Genomic DNA, 15,911 nt, shown 5'->3' with positions numbered 1-15,911 from the left:
AGAGGATTAAACACATCAGGTAAGTTGTATTCGTCCATAGACTGTACATTACATACTGTTAAGTGACATAGCAGGCAGCAAGATGCAACCGTTAACTAGCATAACAGCTCTTATCGTTTCATTACGTTGGTGACGTACATCGTTCGAGACGAGAAATGTAGTCCACTGAGTGGATTCGCACAAAACCAACATAACTTTTGAAGTCTATCGAACAACAGTGCTTTTTTTTTGACGTGAAAAATTATCTTTTAAATTCACACACATCATATGTGAAATTTGTGGCACAATTCAAACTGGACCAAAAAATTATTGTTATCTCTCCATTAACTCCCGTTCATAATTTTTTTTCCCATGGACCGGAAGATAGGTCCCATGGTACCAGAAAACCAAAGATTGTTAAGGCGGAGCAAGATACGCAACTTTTATTTTGACACTTTCCCCTGTCTCCCAACTTCCTTGTTTATTTTCATTTTCCAAGTTGAGAATGGTATAAGGTGACGGTTCCGTGCGTTCGCCTATTTGGACAATGATATATCTGTTCAACTTTCATTTTCAGAAAAACCAAATTTCACGTATTTGAACAATGAAATAACGAAACACCCCGAAAATGGGTTTTCCCATTGTTGAATATGAATCGTGAACATGAATTATACCTCGGTCACTGACCGTTAAGGTGGAGCAAGATACTTCGTCGTAGTTCATGTCTATGGGCGCGAAATGGGGATCGAATCCTGTCTGCATAAAGAGGCGTGTCGATGACGTATTGACGAGCGTACGTTGCAACCGGCCAACAGCAGCTGCATAAATAACCGGCGCACACCTGATATAAGGTTGATTTTCTCCAGACTGGAATGCTCAAAAATGCTAAAAATGTACCTGAAATGTTCAGAAGGGTTTGAGGATCATGAAAACGTGCCCGAAATTCACATTCCTAACTCTATAGAACCAAGACCTTAGCATATGTGGTGAAATTCTGAGCTATGCCCATAGACTTCAATGGAGCAGTCGCTGCCTCTGCTCTGCATAAAGGGGGATTTTGACCCCCCCTCGTGCGATCCGGGTTCCCGGAAGTGGCTTCTGATGAAACATCTTGCTCCGCCTTAACAATCTTTGGAAAAACACCTTGCCCTCCCCTTTTGTACCATGTGATGCAAACAGTCATCAAGGGACCCGTCTACGCAACTTAAACTAGCCGCTTTGATAACTAGCCCTAGGTCTATGGTTTGGCCGACCTAGTTCACCACAGCAGAGGTTACATCACAAAAGTAGGCCCTTGACAGTGAGATAACTGAGTGAGAGAGACTCATGCGATCTGCATACTGTGACATTGGCATGACATATTTCATGTCCGTGTTACGTTATCCGTGATATCCACACAGTGACTCGACGAAATAATTTAGCTAACATTATTTGCTAGCTGGCGAGCTAACGAAGTGCTGGTGGAAATCCTGCCATATACTTATTTGGTCCTATCTCGGACAAACCAGTAAGTGACGACACTTGTGAATCTATTAGAACCAAACCTCATTATCGAGGTATGCTCAATCCTCTGTATGCAATGTTCCATTTGAATGTTTAACTTTGGAAACGATGCATGTTATGGGGTGTTGTGGTTTTAACCTAACTAGCTCGTCCCTGACTGCTAATGCTAACCTAGCTGTTTCTATGGTTAGCCAGTGGTTTTCCACTCTGCTGGTATGAATTTCCTTCTCTTTCCATAGGCATGGGCCTATAGGATTACCAGAACCAGTAGCAGATCACTCACAATTGTTGAGCTTTAATTTGCGCTTGGTGTAGTGTTTGTGATTCTGTGTGCATCAAAGCACCAACCTCAAGCGTCATAATGTGCTTCTGAATTTTCCCAGACCTTGACAGAAACATGTCCTGCTGCACATGCACGTCTGCTGCGAGGGTACTTCTTAATACAGCACAGAAAGGTACGTTTATACGTTCCGGTTAATTGTCTAAGAGTTGACATGAACGTTCATTCATTTCGGTTAGGCTACGTAACGTTAATGATTAGCTAGGGATGGAATTATTCTTGTCCGCCTCAGTCTGATGAAGTTTCTCTAGCTTATTAAGTCATATATGTAACATTCCTGGTAAGTTGGATACATTACATGGTTATCCCTATTTTATACAGTTTATGGGTTATCCCTGTACAGCCTGTTGGAACTTGGTATGAATAAAATATACTCCAATTAACAGTGTTAAAAATGTGCTTGTTCCAATAATTATGTAGACACGTTCCTCTGTGGCATAATATCCAGTGGGGTTGTGAAATAGTTGAGGAGGGTTTATGTAACGCCTCTGAAGCGATACCCCCATAAACATGGCTGTAGTGGTGGTTAAACGCAAGTAAACACAATTTATCCACCTGAAATTTCAGAAATGGAGTTTATCCACCTCTCAAAAGAGTTTATTTACCAATTGTAACTTTTAACATTAAAATCCCACTGTATTATCCAAATTCTCATCAACACTCTAGCAACCATTTAATACCACTGGTATTGTTATAAACATTGGAAAATATCAAACATGTTCTGAATGCCTTTTTTTTTACAAATCTGATACCACATGGCACAGTCCACCTTACCGTGATCACAGAATTCATAGTTTACCCACATCTTATTTTACCACTACACCCCTGCCCATACATGTCAGCAAGTATGCTGATGAGGGGTGCAAAGGCTACTGATTTGGAATGCAGACTTTGAAGTTGAGGAACATTTTAATATTATTTGCTTCGAAAAATAATTCTAAATATGTCAATGCACTGTTGCCTGCAATTTCACAATCAATGTAAGACGTTTTTCAGAATGCCCCTGGATACCTGGAACAAATGTTTCTTGCCATCAGCATTAGTATACAGTTAAATATTTGTATACAATACATGTTCAGTTACTTATTAAACCCTGTTAACATCTAAAGAACTACAGTTTAGTAAGTTGTCAGCAAATTTGTATAGCAAATTATCATGCGTTTTTGATTGGACATCACACTATTGGACAGAAAACTGTTTTGGATGAGTTACCAATGATTTTGAACTGTTTTGAATTGATCGGTTGTTATGATCTTTAAAATTGTATCGGTACATTTTGTTAAAACCTGAGGTAAATGTTTGTCCCTGTCAAGGTTGCCATGGTCATGGACACCTTAACAGGCAATTGTCCAGGGGAGAGGGGGCTGTTGATGGGCAAAAGTCCGCACAATGTCCGCCTCCTTGTTGTCCATGTTTATATATAGGCCTACCATACAACGTGTAAATGTGCATTTTTAACAGCGTTTCACATTATGTCCAACTGAATTCTTAAATGCTCACCACGGTCGTCATTATATCCAGGTATTTGTCTGTGTTTGTAGTGAAGCGGATATGATTGTTTGTACTGTGTGGAGTGACTTAAATGTTCTATGTCCTACAGCAGGATTCTCCAGTTCACGGGTTCAGCTGTTTGCCTTATGCAGACCAGTATCTCGTGACACCCACCTACCTCCCTCAGTGCGTGTCAGGTCATTCTCGGAAACTGTTGTGTGTTTTGCCTCAAAAGATGGGACCACTAAGGAAGGCTCAGGTGATGGAGCAAAGGTATGCCTTTTCCTACGGTAATTTTTGTTGGACGTATTTTGCATCTGTTTATGTGTCTGCTCATGTTTTAAGTTTCTCGAAGACAAATGTATTTCTTGAGTACTGTAATTCAGCTTGACATTTTGTTCTGCAGAAAAGTATGACTGAAGGCAAGAGGCTGTCAGGCTCTGGTGGCTCTGGCAAGGGAGGCGGTCAGCTCCGATGCCCAAAGTGTGGAGATCCCTGCACTCACGTGGAGACCTTCGTCTGTAAGTGACACTCATATGAAAGATTCATGTAGATATCCTTCTGTGAGGACTATGGCAAAGTTTGGGTGATTTATCTGTGTGCAGTTGTCTAAGAGATGTAATACCTTTGTACATTTGGAGCAGTTAATTGTTCTGCAACAGTGTATTTCTTGCCTAAATATTTTTTTGTGTTTGTCAGCTTCAACGCGGTTTGTGAAATGTGAAAAATGTCACCACTTTTTTGTGGTGCTGTCAGAGACTGACTCCAAAAAAGGTCTGAATAAGGAGGCTGAATCTGCTGCTGAAGCTGTCAAACTGGCCTTTGCACAGAAGCCACCTCCTCCCCCTAAGAAGGTAAGCTTTGGTTCCAGACTTCACATCTTCTCAAATGTACACAGATGTTTGAACTGTGGCTCTGGCTTTTTTTCCTTCGGTCATACATAGATCAATCAATACATTTCATTGCCTGTCCCAAAGTTTTAAGTCAGTCACAATAGTTTTACCAGTTCAGCTATCAATTAGTGATGGCCAAATGAAGCTTTGGTGAACCACTGAACCACAGCAGTGTGAACCTAGCGACACTAGCTGAAAAGATGGCCGCCACACATACATTTTTCAATATAAAAGTCCTTAGCAAACCAATATTTTTGGTTACATATACTGGTTTGGGTAAGGACTTTTATGTTGAAAAATCTACATGTGGCAGCCATATTGATTTTTTTTCATTACTGTTGCTAGCTTCACACTGCTGTGATTTAGTGGGTCACCAAAGCTTCATTTGCCCATCACTACTATCTATCATAATTGATCCTTTTTTTTTTTTTTTTTTGTCTTTGATTTATTTTTTCAGATCTATGCCTACCTCGATAAGTATGTTGTTGGCCAGTCCTATGCCAAGAAAGTCTTGGCAGTAGCTGTGTATAACCATTATAAGAGAATCTACAACAACATCCCTGCAGGAGGCCGGCAGCAGGTGGAGGTGGAGAAGCAGACCTCCCTCACTCCACGGGGTGGGTAGAGCTCTCGCATGGAAACGCACACTTGCTGCTCTGCTGTCAGCTGACTGTGTTAATGCGCCGCTCATTGTACCTAGACCTGTGAAAGCTCCCCAGTTCCATGTTGAAGTGTGTTTGTCTGTATGGTTTGGCATTTGTCCAATGAGTAATGACCGATGGAAGGCAGCAGCGAAAGGCATTTTACCTTCATGGGAAGGAACGCGTTCCCGTCCTCATGGAATCAGAGCATTTAACGGTTTTTGGTGTACAGTTGTAGTCCCAGTAGCCACGGTAAGATAACTGTCCCCCTCTCTCTGTAGAACTAGAGCTCAGAAGACGGGAGGATGAATACAGATTCACAAGTAAGTGTTCTGCTAGTTCCACCTCACATAATGTCTAGTCCATGTCCAATAGACTACACCGGCACATTTCAGACACTACAATTGACACCATTTACCCATTTCTCTGTCTTTATTTGATTTACTTTGTTTTATTATTTTGGTCCCTTGTGGTTGTACAAATGCCAAATATTACAGACATGTCTGTATGCTTGTGTCACATCGTCACACACTCAGGAGGTATTAAAGGTGATTTATGCTCCAGTCAGAATAAGCACCAGATGCGTTTAGGTATCTGAGTAGCCCCACCATAGCCTGGTAAACAAAACTCATTCAGGAAGTGAATAGAGTCTGGTCACTCACAATTGGGATCCCTTTTCTTTCCAAATCATTGGTCCAGCCTAACCAATCACATTAATCAGGGATTCTTCCATCTTTGCCTGAACTTTACAAACTGACACTAAACAGCACTGGCAGTCAGGAAACAATGTATGTGGGCCTACCTTTGCTGTAAATAAATGTACACATTCTACCAACTGCAATGTTTGATGTTTGTAGGCGTTGCTACCACCGTTTACCACAGCCACTTGCCGATGGAAACGTTAGTGAACGATGGTGTTCCAGACTAGTATCTCTCTGAAAGGAGCTCTAGGTAGGCGTGGCCAGGCTAGCCCGCTAGGGCGCCTTTTGGATAAAGAGTCTGAAAAGACATTTTCCAAATCATAACTCAAGATGAGTGGTATGACCATTCTCTCTGTTCTGCATGTTTGCTGAAAAGGAAACTTGATAAGGTGATTGAGTAGAAGTGAACTTGTTTATTTTTCCATTTGTTGTTGGACAACATCAGCCCCTTGGCTGTGTGCTTGAAGCCTGCCCTATCTGTAGTGCTGATGCAACAAAAATGCCCAACTTCTGTAGATCTAGACAGATGAGATCTGTTAATATGTTCTATTATAAACTAAATAAACTTATAAACTAGTATAAACTAGGCCTAGGATGTGAAAGGTGAAGACGAAGGCTGATGTTGACCTATGTAAGGAAACTACTGTATTCCTGTGACCTAGTTTACCAGTCTGGGGACCCACTGTCTGTCACCCGGCCTTCATTCAGTAGCTCCTCCTGGACCCTCTCAAGCTGGTTATATTTAAAACTTGGACTTCGCTCCACTGGAATGACATTTTAGCTCCTAGGCAGCTGGGCTTAGAAATTAGGTTGGTCTTATGACATAATAACAGTATCATTAGTGAGAGTGGCATTGCATTAATTGCACTAATCAGAATCCCCAGATCCAGTCAGTTATGTTTGCTGCATCAACGACATTCTGTTATTTGTATACGTGCAGTTGAGGACAAAAACAGCATACATTTCTAACTTTGTGTATGCGTGCATGTGAATGTGTGCTATTTTGCTATGTTCAGGTGTATCAGTGCAGCTGGGTTACTGGGAAGATAGCCAGATGATTAGTGTATTTTATCAGCTGTGCTGTAAAGTTGAGCCTGACCTACTTTGGGTATGTCTACAGGCCCTGCACTGGGGCCAACCGTATCAATGGCATGTTTACCCTATAACATACAGACACACCCTATGCACTGCTATTGAGGTATTTTTAGAAGGGTATGCTAAGCTAAATGCGTCCCTTTTAATGCTAAAATTATTGGCTATGTCTCATATTCACATATTCATAGCCACATAGACACATAACTTGATAAGGATAGACATTTGCTAAATTACCTTCAAGTATATAGCATCTAGCCCATTTAGAAGCTCACAAATTGTTTAACTTTGCAAAAATGCACCCTCATGCAGAGATGGATACTTTATTGATCCCCAGGGGAAGTTCAAGGTCTCAGCAGCATACAGACAACACAAACACATTCTTTAATGGCAGAAAGAGTAATTAAAGTAAAACACAACTAAGCAATAAGGACAGTAGAAGATAAAGAATATACTAAAATACAAATGATACTAACTAACACTTAATCTAAATCAATTGTAAAAACAGTATCCACATAGTGGTGATTAATCAGTCAGAGGCGCTTGCAATGACTGAGGCAGGGACTGAGCCTGTGATTCTCTGTGCATAGTAAGGTAAGGTAAGGTGCTCTGTGTGAATGAGTGTCATGGTGATAGTGCAATGGTGATAGTGGTCATGGTGATGCAACAATGCAAAAGTAAAGTCTATCTATCTATATATTTAACTATTTTAAGAAAAGGTATAAGTGTGGCCACAGTTCGGCTGTGGCATGGAGGGAGGGGTTATGCATATGTACGCAGCACAGTGAGGCAGAAGGACAGTGGTAAAAGTGGCTAGTAGACAGACAGTATCATGGAGGGGGTGAAGAGGCAGACAGACTATGCAGAGAAGTCTATCTCTCCTCTTCCCTTAAGTGAAGCATTGAACAGTTCAATGGCCCTGGGGACAAATGACTTTCTCAGTCTGTCTGTTGTGCAAGGCAGTGAGCGAAGTCTCCAGCTGATCAGGCTCTTCTGCTTAACAATAGTGCTGTGGAGTGGGTGACGCTCATTGTCCAAGATGTTGATCAGTTTGTTCAGGGTCCTTTTGTCAGATAGTGAAGTGATGCACTCCAGTTCAGCTCCCACTACAGAGCCAGCCTTCCTTACCAGCCTGTCAATTTGTCCCGCATCCTTCTTCCTTGTGCTTCCTCCCCAACATACTACTGCATAGAAGAGGACGCTGGCAACAACAGACTGGTAGAACATCCTGAGGAGCTTGCTGCACACATTGAAGGACCGCAGCCTCCTCAGGAAGTACAGCCTGCTCTGCCCTTTCTTGTAGAGTGCATCAGTGTTGGCTGACCAGTCCAGTTTATTGTCCAGGTGGAGACCAAGATACTTGTAGGTGCTAAACACCTCCACATTGACCCCATCAATGTGGACTGGTAGCAGAGTGGGCTTAGACCTGCGGAAATCCACCAGCATCTCCTTGGTCTTTGAAGTGTTGAGTTGAAGATGATTGAGTTTGCACCATTGCACAAAGTCCTCCACCAGGCTCCTGTACTCCTCCTCCTGCCCGTTCCTGATACATCCCACAATTGCAGTATCATCAGAAAACTTCTGCATGTGGCATGACTCGGTGTTGTAGCAGAAGTCAGATGTGTACAGGGTGAACAGGACTGGAGAGAGCACAGTTCCCTGTGGCGCTCCGGTGCTGCTGATCAGTGTCAGAGAGACAGTTCTTCAGTCTGACGAACTGTGGTCGCTCGGTCAGGTAATCTGAAATCCAGGTTCCCAGGTGAGCGTCCACACCCATCTGCAAGAGCTTGTCTCCCAATCTGAGGGGCTGGATGGTGTTAAAAGCACTTGAGAAATCAAAGAACATGATTCTCAAAGCACTTTTCCCCTTGTCTAGGTGGGAATGTGTCCTGTGTAGAAGATAAGTGATAAGTTTCTCCTGGTATGCAAACTGTAACGGGTCTGGTGCATGGCGTACCTGGGGTCTGAGCATACCTAAGACTAATCGCTCCATTGTCTTCATCACCATGGGCAGATTATGAACTTTCGTGCCCCTGGGCCCAGATGTAATAATTAATACTTATTGTCTTATATGTGGGAGGAGGGGGTTTGGGGGTCCTCCCCCAGAATTTTTTTAATTTGTTTGATGTGATTTCCTGTATTCTGGTGCATTTTGGGGATGGCCAATACTTAATTCAATCAGATTCATAGCCTCCATCCTGATTTGTTGATATTGAGGCAATGATTCCATGCAAAGGCATCGGCTTCAGGGCCCCCTGACCCCTTGGGCCCCTGGGCCTGGGCCCGGTAGGCCCATGCAGTGATCCATCCTGTTCATCACATGTGATGTAAGAGTGACAGGTCTGTAGTCATTAAGCTCACTAGGGTGTGGCTTCTTAGGGACAGGGGTAAGACATGATGTCTTCCACAGTGTTGGAACTTGTCCAAGGCGTAGACTCAAATTGAAGATGTGCTTTAGTGGCTCCCCCAGTTCAGCAGCACAGGCCTTGAGTAGCCTTGGACACAGTCTGTCAGGCCCTGCTGCTTTATTGCTGCGCAATTTCTTTAGTTGGACTGTCACTTGATCTGTTGTAATGGTGAGGGGTGCATCTGGGAAATGTGTGTCTGATGGCTGTTGACTGAGGTCGTTGTCACCTCATTGTTAATGATCGCCATGTGGGGGAGGGGTGCAAAATCCAGTGATGGTGGGGGTACGATAGCCTATGATGATGGAGGTGAGTGTTGCACTGGTATTGAGGGGGTGTGGGAGTGGGGGATGGTGGACAGACCACCGCCATTGGAGCTGGAGCAGGGCAGTCAAACCTGTTGTAGAAGTGGTTCAACTGGTTCGCCCTGTCCAGGTCCCCCTCCACAGAGCTGCTGTTCTTCTTTAGGCCAGTGATAACCTTCATGCAGTCCCATGTCTCCTTCAAGTTGTTTTCCTGGAGCTTCTGTTCCACCTTCCTTCTGTAGTCCTCCTTAGCTTCCTTCAGCTTGAAATTGAGTTCCCCTTGCACGCGCCTCAGCTCTGCCATGTCCCCCTCTCTGAACGCCATGTTTTTCCTGTTAAGAAGGGTCTTGACATTGCTGGTTATCCAAGGCTTGTTGTTGGGAAAGCAGCGTACAGTTCTGGTGGGAACAACAATGTCCATGCAGAAGTTCAGGTAGTCAGTTGTGCACTGTGTGACCTCCTCTAAGTCCTCTCCATTCTGTAACACACTCCAGTCAGTGCACTTGAAGCAGTCTCTCAGAGCCTCATCCACTTCAGGTGTCCACTTCCTGAAGGTGCGTGTGGCAATTGGTAGCCTCTGTACTTTGGGCTTGTACATTGGCTGGAGATGAATGAGGTTGTGGTCTGACTTTCCCAGTGGGGGGAGGGGGTTTGCACTGTATGCACTTCCTCTATTGTCCTGTTTTTCCTTGTAGGGCAGTCAACTCCCGCTCTGCAACCCCAAAAGCACCACAGTTCCTCTGGAATGTTGTCGCGAACACAGCCAGCATTCTGTCGTAGTGCGATCAGCTGGTTCCTTGTGTACACAAGCTTGCTGTCGCTGGAGCGTTGTAATATGTCCGTATCCATAGGATAGAATAAAAACACTCCTCAAAGTGTGTAATCCAAAAAGTTGCGAAGTAAAAAGTAAACAAGACGTAGAAACAAACACTAAGACACGGAGCTGCTGAGTAGGCTGCCACTCTATAGATGAGTAGGCCTACTGTAGTTGGGGCCCACATGCAGAGTACTGCAGTTCTACAGCACATCTCTTTGTTTCTGTAAAACTGGACGTCTATGCTGTGTCCCACAGCTCACTGGAGTAAAGTATTTTCCAAACCTGAATTGGATTGAAATGTACAATCTATTCTGCCTACATTTCTGCAAAAATTCAGTCAGACAGTCAGAATTATTTGTTACCTGTGACATTTAAGCAGCAGTGATTTTTTTTTTTTTAAACCCTGAATCACCCACTGGCCTACTACAACTAAACCTACAGAGCTAATATAACACAGACAAAACTGATCAACTAATTCTGACTTGATTTGCTATAGATGGCATTACCTTACTCTAAGTATTTATTTTTTATGTTTACACCCTTTAGTATTTTTGTATTATTATTATTTGCTGTCTCTTGTCATTTTTTTACTTTTTGGATTAGTTTTGATAACTGATTATATTTGTGTATACTGTTATGTTTGCAGATCTTTTGTTTTTAATGTTCAGCAGATTGGTTAACTGCCATTGTTTTAAATGTGCTTTGACGTTTTGGACCAATACTTTTTAGGGATTTGGTGAAATAGTCAGGGCAAAATTGCTACTGGTTATTTATTTATATATATAAATATATATATATATATATATATATATATATATATATATATATTTTATATATATATATAAATCGCTCAAATTACATCTCAATCTCGAACTTCAATTTAAAAGTAGAATCGACGATGCAGCCACACCCCCAATGTCACATCCAGCATGTATGCCAAGACGCACAAATGCACACGCATGCGCTGAACTGCAGCATCAACATCAAGGCTGCAGCCAGTTAAAATATACACATCAACCTACGAAAAATCAAAGCCTACCCCTCTTGTTGTTACTTTGAAATCACTTGAAATTAAAACTAACCTTGGGTACCCTGAACTCAAATTTATTCTGTGTTGAAAAGATGATCTGTTTTAGCCTAATGTTGGTTCTGTTTATATTAAAGTTACGGTTTTAAAAGGCTTAAAATGCACATTGATAAGTATCCATGAACACTAACCTAATGTGGGTCTCTTCGAAGTGTGCTGAAACGATCAAATTATAATTCTGTGTTTCATCTCATACCCGCCTGTAAGTCAGTGCTACCCCAAACATGTGACCCTAACCGATCCTAACAATATACTGTGTATATATATATATTTTTTAATCCTTTATTTCTCAGAGCTGCTTCAGATTGCGGGCATCAGTCCTCATGGCAACGCTCTGGGTGCATCCGTGCAGCAGCAGGCCACTCAGCAGAGCCCGCAGGAGAAAAGGGGCGGGGAGGTGCTAGACTCCACCCAGAGTGACATCAGACTGGAGAAGAGCAACATCGTGCTGCTGGGACCAACTGGGTCAGGTCGGTCTTGGCTTTGCGCTGATAATTCATTCTGATGATTGTTCTGCTGAAACAGGGAGTAGTTGAGCTGGATAAGACTGGCATAATAAAACAAATCTTTTATGTTGATTGAGGTTGACCTCGATTTCTATTTTCGTTTGAATGAAATGAGTCACTGATAAACAATATCGTGCAATGAAAACATTTTAGACATGCCACTTGTGTGACACAACAGTGAACTTGACCCTAATGTTTGCAATATCTTATCGGCAGGTAAAACTCTTTTGGCGCAGACCTTGGCCAAATGCCTCGATGTACCCTTTGCCATCTGTGACTGTACCACCCTGACTCAGGCGGGCTATGTTGGGGAAGATATAGAGTCAGTCATAGCCAAACTACTGCAGGATGCCAACTACTCAGTAGATAAAGCCCAACAAGGTAAAAAAAGAGCTTTGCAGTTGCACTTCCTCAAGTCCTGTGGATTTTCTCTGTAAACAGCTGTGCTCAGAATGGATTGTGGTAGAAGGCATCCTAAGCCTGGGTATAGATGAGCTCTGGGGCCTTAGGGTGCAAGTGTGTGTTGAATTTTCTGTAACTCACCTTTTGCACACCCTTGACCCAATTGATCCATCAAAATGTTGATATCTTATCTAATGGGAATTTATGACTTATTGATTTTATTATAGATTAGTCATGTAGTCAATCATAAACCAGTGTCCAGAAGGTGATGGCAGTCTCCTTGCTGTGCAGGCATAGTGTTCTTGGATGAGGTGGACAAGATTGGCAGTGTTCCTGGAATCCATCAGCTGAGAGATGTGGGGGGAGAAGGAGTTCAACAGGTTGGAGTGCACTCGCTCTGCTCTCACTGCCATTCCCAATGATGTGTGCTTTAGGCCACCCCTGTGAACGCCTTGATATTTAAGATTGCTTTTGGCTTAATTTGATTAGCTCGACCCTCATAGCCTTGACTGGACGGACCATTCTTGGAAATCATGTGATGGACAGTTTTCTCTCTCTCTCTCTCTCTCTCTCTCTCTCTCTCTCTCTCTCTCTGTCTCTGTCTCTGTCTCTGTCTCTGTCTCTGTCTCTGTCTCTGTCTCTGTAGGGTTTGTTAAAACTGCTGGAGGGCACAATAGTGAATGTCCCTGAGAAGAATTCTAGGAAGTTGAGGGGAGAGACTGTGCAAGTGGACACCACCAACATTCTGTTTGTGGCATCAGGGGCCTTCAATGGCCTGGACAGGATCATCAGCAGAAGGAAGAATGAGAAGGTGAGCTAAAGAAGGCCGCCACATTCAGATTCAGCCTCTTAAGTATCCCTAGGTGTTTGTGAAAGTGGTCACTTGCACCAGTGACCTTCCGTTGTTCCCTTGCAGTACCTGGGATTTGGAACGCCGTCTAACCTGGGGAAGGGCCGGCGGGCAGCGGCGGCAGCAGACCTGGCCAACACCACGGGCGGGGAGCTGGACGCGGTGGCGGAGATGGAGGAGAAGGATCGACTGCTACGGCACGTGGAGGCCCGGGACCTAATCGAGTTTGGGATGATCCCTGAGTTTGTGGGCCGTCTGCCTGTGGTGGTGCCCCTGCACAGCCTGGATGAGGAGACGCTGGTTCGCATTCTCACGGAGCCCCGCAATGCCGTGGTGCCCCAGTACCAGGCCCTGTTCAGCATGGATAAGGTAGACACAGACCACCATTAGACCTTGCATGTTCATTTGTTTTGATTTTATTTTATTTCATTTCTGTTTGTTTGGCACATGTACATGTAGTTGCTTATTTAAAGTAGTATTCAAGATATCTGAACAGTTGTGATGCACATTGAACCAAATGTTAATTGTATATTTTCCTCTTTTTCCACTTTTTCCTAGTGTGATCTGAATGTAACTACAGACGCCCTGAGGGCCATCGCCCGACTTGCCCTGGACAGGAAGACTGGAGCCCGAGGGTTGAGGTCAATCATGGTAAAGACATGTTCACCTCTTTACAGCACTTACATGACCCATGACCCATACGCAATACCATTTTGTTGCGTCAATCAGTAAGGCTACATTTATACATGGCCGGCTATTTTCATAAACGGACATTTCACCCTCTCCGTTTTCAAAAATAACATCATGCACACCTGTCAGTTTTCAGAGAAGTTTCCCCGTGTATATATATGCCGTTCAAGAGCATGCCAAACCTGTCAGTGGCAGTGTAAGGAGAAGCTCAATCCCACGTTAGGCAATCAGAATCCCGAAATTAGCAACAACAGAAACAAATCACTTCCTATTTCTCTTTTGATTGATATTTGCCAATGCAAACAGGCCTAAAGCGTTTGCACAAACGTAAAAATGTGTACCACCTTAATAGCATCCATAATCAGTAGCCAAACAAACTGTAAACATAGGGCACTCACATGACGTTAAGCATTTTCTGGTGCGTAATGTGACGTTTGAGAACCTAAAACCCCGTTTCTCCCAGTTGACACGACAACACATAACCGGCGTTATCATAAATCTCCACTTTGGCCGGAGTTTTTAGAAATAATCGTTTTCTGTGATAAAAACGGGGTTTTCGTGTAAATGAGAGGCCAAACCGCAGGAAAATATCTGCGCCTTCCCTTCGTGTAAACGGGGCCTAAGATTGTATAGAGAATTTCCCGATATATACTGCATAATTTCTGAGAAATTTCCCAAAATATATACTGCATATTTTTAATGTTTCAAAATCTGTGTGTCTGAAATCTTGGTGCTCTTGAATGTCTTTGACAGGAAAAACTTCTACTGGAACCCATGTTTGAGGTGCCCCATTCTGACATAGTTGCTGTGGAACTGAACCAAGAAGTTGTTCAAGGAAAGATGGATCCTCTGTATATCAGGCAAAGTGAAGTTTTCTCACTCTGAAATAACATATCTGAATTTTGTACACAACCATAACATTATAAACCATCTCAATTGGACAGAGGTTAATAATGAAGTTCCAAGTGAAGCCTCTGAAAAATCCCTGTACACACCATAATTATCATCTCACCAGAAGTTCCTCCTCTAAAATCCTGTGGTTTCCTCACCAGAGCGCCGGCCAAGGACGCCGCTGAGGAGGAATACGACTCAGGAGTGGAGGAGGAGAACTGGCCACGGCAGGCGGACGCTGCCAAAAACTGATTGTCGACCCTTCAGTGATTTTCACAAATTCTCAAATTAAACAATGAGTTGTAGTACACGGTCATGGAGCGGAGATCTGGATTCCTGATCTGGTCTTGCTGCTCCTTGCTGGTAGACTGAGGAAGATATTAGCTAATGCAAGAGACCTTCTCTTTCAGTAATCACGAACAACCCTCCCCAGCTCTTTTGGTTCTACCTATCGGATTATTGGACTCATTAGGAAAAGGATGCACATTGACTATGTTCTGTTCAATCTCTGGGGATTGTTAACATTTTTATCTGTGTAAAGATAATTTTCGTTGTGGGTATTTTGTTCCTTTCCTCAAGTGTGTCGCGACAACAGTAAGGGAAAGAATTGCCCTGAATGGGATCATATGATACATTTGAAGGCATAGGGTAGGAAAGGAATGTTTGAATTTTAGTCTTTTCATTTAAGATAGTACATACTACTACCATGCCCCTTTTTACTGGGGCATACTATTCCAGAAACATCATAACTGTGATGTTATTTTCCCCACCATTTTAAAAATGGTACATGGAATCTAAAGCTATTCTGCTCAGTAGAGTTGCTAATGTCCAGGCTGTCTTTATACTAAAAGAACATATCACACCAAAACCAGCACGGATAGAAATAATGACCTGTTTTTGAAATGGCTAAGAAAGTATTGTTTTCTTTTGAAATGTCTCCTCTGGAGTCCTTCTGCCCCAGCGGCACTAGTCGCCTGCAGGCTGAGGAATGGCAGGAGATGGAGGTGTGAGCTACACTAGGCTGTCATGGGTCTCCTCACCATTAACTCGACTGTATCTCACATTGTTAAACATGGCATCCAAAAAGAACCACATTACCATTTCTGTGATTTTAAAGTGCAGTACATAATGAGATTAATTTTTATTTTATTTTTTGATTCATTTAGTTGTTTAGGATCCTGCTGCTCTTTTTCTCTCCCTCAGAGGTCAACACGACAACCTATATGCCCTTAAGTTTGGAAAAGCAAAGAATTTATAGATATGATTGTTTAAATACGTAAATAAAATGTATATCTGTAAAAGTTGTCTTCATTGTATG

At 42.9% G+C, this 15,911-nt stretch overlaps 1 protein-coding gene across 4 annotated transcripts; it reads left to right on the top strand.

The window, feature by feature from the left end:
* LOC125303971 (ATP-dependent Clp protease ATP-binding subunit clpX-like, mitochondrial) lies at positions 1 to 15,894 on the top strand. 4 transcript variants are annotated; one of them, XM_048257996.1, is made up of 15 exons: positions 1 to 19; positions 1,866 to 1,937; positions 3,423 to 3,586; positions 3,720 to 3,834; positions 4,013 to 4,167; positions 4,664 to 4,823; positions 5,129 to 5,170; positions 11,548 to 11,724; positions 11,977 to 12,141; positions 12,454 to 12,542; positions 12,809 to 12,973; positions 13,079 to 13,381; positions 13,571 to 13,663; positions 14,456 to 14,562; positions 14,755 to 15,894. In XM_048257996.1, exons 2-15 carry the CDS (start codon positions 1,880 to 1,882, stop codon positions 14,843 to 14,845), a joined length of 1,884 nt encoding a protein of 627 aa, XP_048113953.1. In that variant the 5' UTR covers positions 1 to 19; positions 1,866 to 1,879; the 3' UTR covers positions 14,846 to 15,894. The 4 variants fall into 4 exon arrangements, with proteins under 4 accessions (XP_048113953.1, XP_048113954.1, XP_048113952.1 ...); XM_048257997.1 differs by lacking the exon at positions 1 to 19 and adding an exon at positions 1,145 to 1,486 and having other exon boundaries at positions 3,426 to 3,586; XM_048257995.1 differs by lacking the exon at positions 1 to 19 and adding an exon at positions 1,145 to 1,486.
* The last annotated feature ends 17 nt before the right edge of the window (positions 15,895 to 15,911 follow it).

The sequence above is a fragment of the Alosa alosa genome, chromosome 11, assembly GCF_017589495.1.
Source record: "Alosa alosa isolate M-15738 ecotype Scorff River chromosome 11, AALO_Geno_1.1, whole genome shotgun sequence".
NCBI classification, from domain to species: domain Eukaryota; kingdom Metazoa; phylum Chordata; class Actinopteri; order Clupeiformes; family Clupeidae; genus Alosa; species Alosa alosa.
This window is presented reverse-complemented; position numbering and strand designations above follow the sequence as displayed.

Bases quoted from the DNA above. Each gene is read 5' to 3' on its own strand.
- LOC125303971 (XM_048257996.1), top strand. From the start codon at position 1,880: ATGTCCTGCTGCACATGCACGTCTGCTGCGAGGGTACTTCTTAATACA. The intron at 3,835-4,012 runs GTAAGTGACACT...TGTGTTTGTCAG, and splicing joins TCACGTGGAGACCTTCGTCT to CTTCAACGCGGTTTGTGAAA. The intron at 14,563-14,754 runs GCAAAGTGAAGT...TTTCCTCACCAG, and splicing joins ATGGATCCTCTGTATATCAG to AGCGCCGGCCAAGGACGCCG.